This window comes from Elaeis guineensis, chromosome 11 (assembly GCF_000442705.2).
Source record: "Elaeis guineensis isolate ETL-2024a chromosome 11, EG11, whole genome shotgun sequence".
Taxonomy (NCBI): Eukaryota; Viridiplantae; Streptophyta; class Magnoliopsida; order Arecales; family Arecaceae; genus Elaeis; species Elaeis guineensis.
In genome coordinates, this window is record NC_026003.2 from 112,512,238 (window position 1) to 112,523,307 (window position 11,070).

Consider the following 11,070-nt stretch of genomic DNA (forward strand, 5'->3'; position numbering starts at 1 on the left):
AGCATTCCGCTGTTCAAGTCCAACTAATGGAGTCGAATAGGTTTCACCGGATAATGTATAGATTTATTATAGATCCTTTTCCTTTCTTGCATTATCTGCCAATGCATCATTCTTCTCCTTTTTTGGTAAGGCATTCATCTCCTTCAGTTCCTTGTTTAAGCAGCGGTAATAAAATAACAATCACTAGCAGGCTTGAATTTTGTAGCACCGTCTGTAATGAGTTCTGTTCATGATATTCGAAGAAAATTTGCCTTCATCTTCATGTGCATATTCATATGCCTAATTACTAGGATATTTACTGATGCGTGCTTTCTTTTGGATACTTATCAGCTGGTTTTGTGTATCAATTTCTATGTGGATTGGTTCTTTGAGTCTGTTGTATTTATCACTTGCTGTTTTGGGTCTACACCTTGTACAATGTATCTTTTGTTTCAGCTCAGTTTAATATAATTCCCTTCTTCTTGCTAAAAAAAAAATACTAGAATATTTAAATGCAATTAACCAAGCATGGAGCTCCACCACAATCATACCTCACATCATATAGGACGCAATGGAAAGACGGCCAACTGTAGCAGCACACCATCCAGGAGCATTTTCACTCGGTTCCAAATAAACAAAGGGCCAAAGTTGGTTAATTAACATCTATAGATCAGTGATTTAGTGCATAACCATTATTTATAAACATTATTTATGCAATGAGACTAGGATAAAATGAGCTTGCAATACCACTTCTCATAGTGTATCCAGCAACATGCTTCCACAAACGTCTCTGCTCCTCCGAACCTTCAGAAACCTTCACTTAAATGATATGGAAATACAACTAGTTGAAGTTCAATAAGCACATGGTTCCACCAAGACCTCAATCATTCACTGGATGCATCACCAAGCCATTCAATAACCTTCCAAGGACTTGACGATGAGAGTTGTTCTGTTGCTGTTAAGTTTCATATATTTTTTTTGTCTCAATTTCCATGTCAGGTATCTCCATCTCAAACAAGTTCACCTTCCAAATCGCATGCTCGACAAAAATGAACAAAACAGCTCTTAATATTCACTTGAAGATCAATAACAAAATTAGAAACATTGCCTTACATTCTAGATGCCCAGGGAAAAAAGAACATCTACATTTGATTCTCTAGTTTTACAGACTACATCCCTCATTCTACATAGTTACATGTGGGTGGTAAAAATCTTTTCCTGCTGAAGTCCCTTGGGATATATCAAAACAGAGTCGACACAAAGACCACCTTTTGTATGTGTACAATCAATTTGTGTCATCGAGAACTTGAGATTGGTTGGCATGTTGGAGTTCTCTACAACAAAATCTCCTACATGGTAAAGGATCCAACTCCCAGGCTCATCTAAATAACAATGGGATAGAGCATGCTGGCCATTTGACGTTGACAACTGAAACCTCACAGGCTTTATACCCCACCCATGTACATGCTCAGAGCTGCATATCCGACGGCCAAGTCGCTTGGAGGGTCGGCCTACATGGAGCCGGAAGAAAAGGCTGTACGTACCAACTGGGAAACAGAAGTTGATTTCCCCATCCACCTCAAACCACCAGATTTGCTGAAGATATGCAACAGCATGGAATCTGCAATGAAAACATTCAAGCACTTATTAATTCGTTTTCTCACATCGCACTATTCTCATATCATAATCTGAAAATGAAAAGCTGGATCCTATAACTTTAGAATGAAACGGTTGGACTAAAACTTCTCAACTACCTTCTTTTCCTTATCAACTTCACTCATATCAGAAGCTATTCCCTTGGTCTGTTGTATCACAAAAATGCTGATTCAATATCAAAGGGTATTCACTTATGTTCCTTTGGCTAATGATATAAAGCTATAATGAACAGATATTACAAATAAAAAGCAAATGCATGCCAAGTGTACACTGCCAAAAACTTTCCATGAGGCAGGTTTTGTGCAACCATGGAAAATGCAAACTATGATATATCTCCATTCTTTCAAACATTGAAAACCTTTTGCTAGATGATTATTAAGTTGCAAATTAGATGATTGTTACCACAAGTTCAGAATGTAAACCATGGAGTAGAACTTCTAATGAATATTCAGGTAATAGAATGTTTCTGCATTCTTTTAAACATCAAAAATCTTTTGCTAGATGATTGTTAAGTTGCAAATTAGATGATTACCACCACAAATTTAGAATGTAAAGCATGGATTAGAACTTCCAATGAATATTCACGTAACTGAACATTTTTGCAAACATTTAATGATTTAGCAAAGTCAGCAACCTTCCTCTTAGCAGATGAACTGACAATCTTACTGGAGCTGTCACCTGCACTATATAGTTACATAGAAGGAGCTGGCATTCCTCTGAGAACAGGAATCCACGAGCCATGTCAAATAAGTCCAGTAAGTGCCAACCCACAATACATTGACAGTAATATATCACAGCAATAACTCCAAACCTTAATAAATATAGGCCGAAACCTCAACTTATTTTTCTGATAATAGATTTTGCAAAGCTATTCTTCTTTTATCAACATGTACAATAATTCTGCAACAGGAAAATATATTGCACTTCCTTTCTTAATAATCCAATTACAGAATTCAAGATTTAGGTTGCCACTGAAACAATGCTAAAGGCATGCCTTAGCACATGAAAAAAAATTTTCCTATAAAGCCTGCACAACTGGGAAATTGGACCCATTTTCATCTACCAGATTGAATGTTACTACACAAAAATCAACTATAGATCCAGAGAATCGACCTCTAAGGAGAAAGCAGATATACATAGTTTGAAAGTAAATTTCACACAAAGGGCTCAGCAACAACTTTTGGAATTGCCAACAAGAAAAGGAAAAGGCAGGAATAAGTGTTTTAAAAATCAAATCATCAAGATCCTTTGAAGAGATTCATAACTTTTTCAAAGCTTAAGCCTCTACAAGTCAAAAGTCAGAATATAGCGATGACAGTTCCAACACAAAAGTTCCCCAACGTACTTGCACATTTAATCCACAAAACTATTAACAGCCTTAAGAAGATGATAGAGAAGTGGAAAAAAAGAAAAAGAAAATAGATCATTTAACCGGATCTGACATTTCTAGCCAAGGATGACGCTCGAAGAAGCAGGAAAACAATGTAAAGCGAGGGATTTCATACTGCTGGGCCCTGGCCTGTCACAAAACCATCCGGCTGTACCCTATAAAACCTGGTCATGCACTGGGTAAGAAAAACAGATAAAACAGACGGTTGTGACAACAGATCAACAAGTTAATATTAGCACAAAGTTCTGTGAGAAGCACCTGAGGGAATAAAGAGAAGATTTGCCAAGTTGAGTAAAAAGCATGTCTACGAAATATGAACATCCTCAAGTTTACCGGAAACCAAAAGGTAAAGTTACAACAGGATAAGGTATGGAGAAAAATATTTTACATGTGTCAAAACAACATTTATAGCCTGAAAAATGCTTGCAAGTTAATGGAGATTCACAGCTGTGGGAACTGGAGCTCCACCAAGTGCTACGGTATTTCTTGGAGTAATGATTGGGGTAAAAATACCAATAACTTAAAAACTCCAATCTGAAGTACTAAAGAACATAAAAGATGAATATGACGCAACTCATTAGACAATACTATTACCCATTAACTTTCATAGATCATGATAATAGGAAAAAAAAGTATTTTATTGATTCATACAAAAATAAAATCAGAAAAAGATCACTACCTGGATTCCTCTGTGGGAATGTAATTCCAATATCTCCGGTCATCAATCCCTGTAATCAACAGAGCCTTTGAAGAAATGGACACGCAAAGGCCACCCTTGCACTTCTCCAGCCAGAATTCCTACAACCCACAATATAAAACCCTTAGTGTTAGATTGAACCAAAACAAGAAAATGATTATTAAAAAAAAAAAAGACTTCCAATAGCCATATATCTGACCTCTAATCACAAAAATCCATCATCAACCCTTTCCCCATTCTTCTCTGAAACACAGATTTTATCTTTACCCTCATAACCAAGAAGTTAGACACCCAACCCCCAAATGTATTTCAAGAACCCTAAGTTGTCCATATGCATATGCAAAAAAAAAAAGAAAAAAGAAGAGAAAAAAAAAGAAAAAACACAAACCTTGGTTCCCCCGTCAAAAGGATTCGGCCGACAGAGCCGGGCGTATATCTCCTTCTTGCTAAGATACCTCGTTTTGCTATTCTCATTCTCCACCAACCCCATCAGATACCAGTAGTTCCCGGGGAGCTTCGTCTCCCACAAGAAGTCCGCCGACGCCGCTCCACGGAACGCCCGGCCGAGCCGCGCCAGCCCGCAGATCTCCGGCGGGTCGAGGTACAAAAACACCTCTGCCACGCAGCGCTCCGGCAGGTCACCCAGCCCCGTCTCGTGCCCCCCACACTCCCCTTCCGGCCCCATGATGCTCGACACCCCCGCCCCCATCCCACGCCCAATCAAAATCCCGACCCTAATCCCACCAATTCGCGCTCCTAAACCCAAAAATCCCCGTCCCAGATCCAATTCAATCGATAAATCTTCAAACAAAATCGGGTTTCAGTGAGAAAATTACGAGGAGGAAGACACCACCGGCTGTTCCGACTCACGATCGATAGATCAATCGCCGTTTCTTTTTCTTCTTATCCGTTCTTCCTTTGACCTCTAGAACAAGGAACGGAGGCGATCAAGGAAGCGTTCTTGGTAAGCGGAAAGAAAGGAGGAGAAATTTTAAGACGAAAAGGATAGGATTCGGGTATAGCGGGGGCGGAGGAGAGGAATTAGGAGTATAAAAACATAGGTGGGGGCAAAGAGGGAAGGGGCTGGCCTCCCGAAAATGCCCCTGGATGTTAGTTGAAATGAAACCACGGCGGGGGACCGACGGTTGGAATTCTTTGGACAGCCTGGAAGCCTCCCAGCCGCCATGGCGGGGGTCGGAAATGGTATGCTCGGTGGACGGCGGCTTCGAAACCGGAAAGACCGCACACCGGATACATCGTTATCATTATATACGTCTATATATATATATAACCGGATAGATACATCATTATCGTTGCAATAATTAATTTAAGATATCCGCAACCACACCTATTAGATAACTTCTATAATCCTGACGAGAATTCTTGACTTGTCTCGCATCTGGAGTTCTTTTTTTTTTTTTTTTTTAATAAAAAACAAATAAATGCGTTTCTATTTAATTTAGCATCTTTTAACACTATTATTTTATCAAAAATAATTATAATATAATATTACATATATCTTTTTTTAAAAAAAGAAAAAAAAATAGTTCCTGTATCCTTATTATTATGCATATTTTTTTTGAATATTATGATATCTTGAATATTTCTGAAGCATTGTTTCTTTTTTTCATACTTCAATCGGTTTCTTAAAGTGCACATTTTTACCATTTATTCATAATGTTGGGTAAATATATTTTTATTTTATTTTTTTGTATAACCAAAAAAATTGTCAAGCTGCATATGGTCAATATCTTTCCTTGCATATTTGGATAAGATTAATAAACTTGGTCATACTTACGTTAAGAAAATATCAATGGCTTATTTTAGTGTATTAGATGTTGGATCATTGGAGCTCCTTTCTATAATAGCATAATGACATTTGGCTCATGCTCGGCTGCTTAAGTATCATGTTATCATCATTAATGTGCCCCATCCTTCATTACACTCGAAGTCAGCTACTTTTCTTAAATAAACCCTCCCAAGCAGCTGGGACCTCCAACTTTGCCCAAGCACCTAACATTCTTACTTAACTGTCATCTAAATAAATATCTACTCCACTAAGAAGTTTATGAGATTGTTTGCTACTTGGCAATACAAATGCTTTTTACCAACATTAATTTTAATAATTCAAAGAAATTAAGGATCGCTTTAGCGTCATATCAGAGACTAGACATGAATCCAACCAATGAATTTTGCTTCTTAATATCCTCCAGATAAAAATTTGACTCTATCAGTAGTACATATCCTTCACATAAGTCCCCATAAGTGAACCCATCAAATTAACAAACCAAGAGATGCTATATTTACAAATTGAGGTTGAGTGGCTTTTCTTCTGGCCCATAAAGTCCCTTGAACTCTGCTACGTATGTGTTATAGCCCAAAAAAAAAAAAAAAAAAACAGGGGATGCAAAACTGGGAAGAAGGGAGGGAGTCTTCTTCTCCGACGAAACCCAGACAAAATCGGACTCCTAAGACCTCTAGGAGTCCTAGGATTTCCTATAAGAAGACCCCCTCTCTTTAGAATCGATCCATCGACTCTTTTCCCCTCTTTTCCTCTCCGATTTTTCCGAAGAAGAGCCGCGATCCCTTGCCTTGTTCTCGCCGTGATTTGCTGCCGACGAGGTCTCCGGAGGCTGAGGTAAGTCTCCTTCTTCTCTCCCTCCTTTTTCTCCTTCCTCCCATGCTTCTGTGCGCGGCTGCCGGCGACGAGAGTCGCCGATTTCCGAACGGGAAAGAGACCCTGTTTTTGAACTTTTTTCTTTGGATTTTCCGGCGCCGGCGATCGGAATTGATCGCCGGCCATGCTCCTCCGTGATCGGGGGGTGGCCCCCGTCGGCCTCCGCCGCGGCGGCCGTGGCCCGAACGGCCGGTCAAGGCCGAGGGAATGCCGGTCCCCTGTTCCGGCACGGGAAGAACCAAGAAAAGAAGAAAAAAAAGAAGAAAAAGAAAAAGAAGAAAAAGAAGAAAAAGAAAAAAAAGAAGAAAAAGAAAAAAAAAAGAAAAAGAAGAAAAAAAAAGAAGAAAAAGAAAAGAAAAGAAAAAAAAAGATAATAATAATAATAATAATAAATATATATATATATATTTATATATATATAAGTAAGTAAATAAATAAATAAATAAATAAATAAAAAATAAAATTGATGAGAGAGAGAGTTTCTCTCTCTTCTCTTAGTCTGAACCCTGACTTTCTCTCTCTGAAATTGGACTTTCTCTCTCTACTTTCTCTCTCTAGCTTATTTCTCTCTCTTGATGGATTTCTCTCTCTAAAATTATCCTTCTAGGATTAGCATAGGGGAAGGCTTCATCTGATGATTCTGATCGAGTTTAGAGACGAGTCTGATTTTAAGCGAGATTTTGATTTTGAGATTTGTTAGATTTAATTTTGAATTAAAATTAATGTAAAAATATAATTTTGGATAATAGGCACGGAAGAATCTCCTAGAAGTTAGTCGATCCGTTCATTCAGTGCTCCGTGAAAGGTAAGTAATGAATCATCTTCTCGAGATATTCCATATTTATTCTGAAAATAAATAATTATTCTCTGAAATTATGCATGATTTATGAAATTATGTTTTGTAAGAAAAGTGCTTTTGAAATGTTATGGTATATCGATTTATGCACTTGTTTAATGAAAGATTATGATATATATTGTAGTACAAAGTGTTTTGATATAGATCGGATTTATGCTCTCAGCCTAACTATGTTTCAGTGGGCTCCGTCAATGGGGATTATACGTTGGTACTCAGTGGACCCTGCCAGTGGGGGTTGTGCGCTGGTGTTTGTGGACCCTGCCAGTGGGGGTTGTGCGCTGGTATTCTGTGGACCCCGCCAATGGGGGTTAAACGTTGGTCATAGTCCAGGCTGTTGAGTTACGAGTGTTTTTGAATCGAATCGGATTTATGATTATATTACATGTGAATATTTGAAAATATTTGGTTTGTATTAAATCAGCATGAAATATACTCTTATGTTTATTTGCAGCATTATTCTTAAAAATTATATAATATCTGAATTATCTAGTTGAGATATTTGTTACTTACTGGGTTGTCTAGCTCATTACCTTTCTTTCTATTTTTCAGATTCAGATAATTAATTTCAAGCGTGGGAAGAAATATTGGGACAGAGCTTTTAGAAGCGAGATTAGCATTGTCAACTTCATTGAATTTAGATCTATTGTTTTATTGTTAGCAAAAATTTTATTGGATGTAAGACATTTGATTTAATTACTTGAATTACAATTATTTGAATTTATTCCGCTGTGATGCATTGATATCGTGATGAGATGCCTTGCATGCTTATGGAGAGAGTTCTTCATGAGTATGCGGCGGTTGCCGCGACCCTCGATTCACAAATCTCGGGTCGGGGGCGTGACAATTAATATGGTATCAGAGCATAAGTGGATAAATTATGACACATAGAATTTGACATAGTATGAGTGTAGGTGGGTAAACATTAGGAATATTGGGACGTTAAAGTATGAGCATCAGAATAATAAAAACATAAAAAGATCAGCCAAGGGAACAGTAGACAATAAGACTCAACAGATTGATGGTGAGCCGTGCTTCAGATGTGGCAAAAATCATGCAGACAAAGATTGCTATTGGAATACCGGTGCTTGTTTCAAATGTGGTCAGAAAGATCATAAAATTGCTAGCTGCCCACTAAATAATGAAAATCAAGCTGGCAAAAGAACTCATGAAGAACAACATAAGGGTGGTGGACAGATTTCTAAAACCCAGGGAAGAGTTTATGCGCTTACTCAACAGAATCCACAGGCTTCCAATACAATGGTGACAGGTATGAAAAATTTTGAGGACGAAATTTTTTTTTAGGGGTGAAGAATGTTATAGCCCAAAATAAAAAAAAAAAAAATAGGGGATGCAAAACTGGGAAGAAGACTCCCGATAGGAGTCTTCTTCTCCGGCAAAACTCAGGCAAAATCGGACTCCTAAGACTCCTAGGAGTCCAAGGATTTCCTATAAGAAGACCCCCTCTCTTTAGAATCGATCCATCGACTCTTTTCTCCTCTTTTCCTCTCTGATTTTTCCGAAGAAGAGCCGCGATCCCTTGCCTTGTTCTCACCGTGATTTGCCGCCGACGAGGTCTCCGGAGGCTGAGGTGAGTCTCCTTCTTCTCTCCCTCCTTTTTCTCCTTCCTCCCATGCTTCTGTGCGTGGCTGCCGGCGACGAGAGTCACCGATTTCCGAACGGGAAAGAGACCCTATTTTTGAGCTTTTTTCTTTGGATTTTCCGGCGCCGGCGATCGGAATTGATCGCCGGCCACGCTCCTCCGTGACTGGGGGGGTGGCCCCCGTCGGCCGCCGGCCTCCGCCGCGGCGGCCATGGCCCGAACGGTCGGTCAAGGCCGAGGGAATGCCGGTCCCCTGTTCCGGCACGGGAAGAACCAAGAAAAGAAGAAAAAAAAGAAGAAAAAGAAAAAGAAGAAAAAGAAGAAAAAGAAAAAAAAGAAGAAAAAGAAAAAAAAAGAAAAAGAAGAAAAAAAAGAAAAGAAGAAAAAGAAAAGAAAAGAAAAGAAAAGAAAATAATAATAATAATAATAATAAAAATAAATATATATATATATATATATATTTATATATATATAAGTAAGTAAATAAATAAATAAATAAATAAATAAATAAATAATGAAATTGATGAGAGAGAGAGTTTCTCTCTCTTCTCTCAGTCTGATCCCTGACTTTCTCTCTCTGGAATTGAACTTTCTCTCTCTACTTTCTCTCTCTAGAATTTTCTCTCTAGCTTGTTTCTCTCTCTCTTGATGGATTTCTCTCTCTAAAATTATCCTTCTAGGATTAGCATAGGAGAAGGCTTCATCTGATGATTCTGATCGAGTTTAGAGACGAGTCTGATTTTAAGCGAGATTTTGATTTTGGGATTTGTTAGATTTAATTTTGAATTAAAATTAATATAAAAATATAATTTTGGATAATAGGCACGGAAGAATCTCCTAGAAGTTAGTCGATCCGTTCATTCAGTGCTCTGTGAAAGGTAAGTAATGAATCATCTTCTCGAGATATTTCATATTTATTCTGAAAATAAATAATTATTCTCTGAAATTATGCATGATTTATGAAATTATGTTTTGTAAGAAAAGTACTTTTGAAATGTTATGGTATATCGATTTATGCACTTGTTTAATGAAAAATTATGATATATATTGTGGTACAAAGTATTTTGATATAGATCGGATTTATGCTCTCAGCCTAACTATGTTTCAGTGGGCCCCGCCAATGGGGATTATACGTTGGTACTCAGTGGACCCTGTCAGTGGGGGTTGTGCGCTGGTGTTTGTGGACCCTGCCAGTGGGGGTTGTGCACTGGTATTCTGTGGACCCCGTCAATGGGGGTTAAACGTTGGTCATAGTCAAGGCTGTTGAGTTACGAGTGTTTTTGAATCGAATCAGATTTATGATTATATTACATGTGAATATTTGAAAATATTTGGTTTGTATTAAATCAGCATGAAATATACTCTTATGTTTATTTGCAGCATTATTCTTAAAAATTATATAATATCTGAATTATCTAGTTGAGATATTTGTTACTTACTGGGCTGTCTAGCTCATTACCTTTCTTTCTATTTTTCAGATTCAGATAATTAATTTCAAGCATAGGAAGAAATATTGGGACAGAGCTTTTAGAAGCGAGATTAGCATTGTCAACTTCATTGAATTTAGATCTATTATTTTATTATTAGCAAAAATTTTATTGGATGTAAGACATTTGATTTAATTACTTGAATTACAATTATTTGAATTTATTCCGCTATGATGCATTGATATCGTGATGAGATGCCTTGCATGCTTATGGAGAGAGTTCTTCATGAGTATGCGGCGGTTGCCGCGACCCTCGATTCACAAATCTCGGGTCGGGGGCATGACAGTATGTGAAGTAAATAAATGCAAAATCTAGATATACAAAAGCTAGATTTTTACCAAAAATCTAAATATATTTAATGTATGTTTGAGTACCATTGCTGTAAGACTCAAAATCTCAGACAAAGAGATCGGATGAAGCCATACTGGAGTGGCTGTAACAATACGATCTGGATCTTCTTCGAAGAAACCTGCAAAATAAATCCAAAATCAGTGGAGATCCTCCAATTTTTGACCATTCGATATTTAGGTCAGTTTAAGCCTCGAGAACAAGAAGTAGAAAAAGTAGAAAAGAGAAAAAAGGTTTGTATAGAACTAGAGAGTTTGGACTTAATAGAAACTAGAGCTCTCTTTTGAGAACTGACAAAGTCTCCACCGACAGAATCTCACTCTAGTTTGAGCTCTAGTTTGAACTTAGAACTTAAGAGTCAGAACGTCTCTAGAGGATCC

The 11,070-nt window shown here is 37.8% G+C and overlaps 1 protein-coding gene across 2 annotated transcripts; it reads right to left on the minus strand.

The window, feature by feature from the left end:
- Positions 1-1,029: 1,029 nt before the first annotated feature.
- On the minus strand, positions 1,030-4,949 carry LOC105054135 (F-box protein PP2-A13). Of its 2 annotated transcripts, XM_010935576.4 has the most exons (4): positions 4,111-4,949; positions 3,705-3,823; positions 1,734-1,800; positions 1,403-1,600 (listed from the first exon to the last, which is right to left on the minus strand). In XM_010935576.4, the coding sequence occupies exons 1-4, from the start codon at positions 4,429-4,431 to the stop codon at positions 1,559-1,561; spliced, it is 549 nt and encodes a 182-aa protein (XP_010933878.1). In that variant the 5' UTR covers positions 4,432-4,949; the 3' UTR covers positions 1,403-1,558. The 2 variants fall into 2 exon arrangements, with proteins under 2 accessions (XP_010933877.1, XP_010933878.1); XM_010935575.4 differs by lacking the exon at positions 1,734-1,800 and having other exon boundaries at positions 1,030-1,600; positions 4,111-4,940.
- Positions 4,950-11,070: the final 6,121 nt, after the last annotated feature.

Excerpts from the sequence above, each read along its gene's own strand:
- LOC105054135 (XM_010935575.4), bottom strand. The coding sequence starts at position 4,431 with ATGGGGGCGGGGGTGTCGAGCATCATGGGGCCGGAAGGGGAGTGTGGG. Across the intron at positions 3,824-4,110 it reads CTTTTGACGGGGGAACCAAG|GAATTCTGGCTGGAGAAGTG; the intron begins GTTTGTGTTTTT and ends TGTGGGTTGTAG. Across the intron at positions 1,601-3,704 it reads ATTCCCACAGAGGAATCCAG|ATTCCATGCTGTTGCATATC; the intron begins GTAGTGATCTTT and ends TTTTCATTGCAG.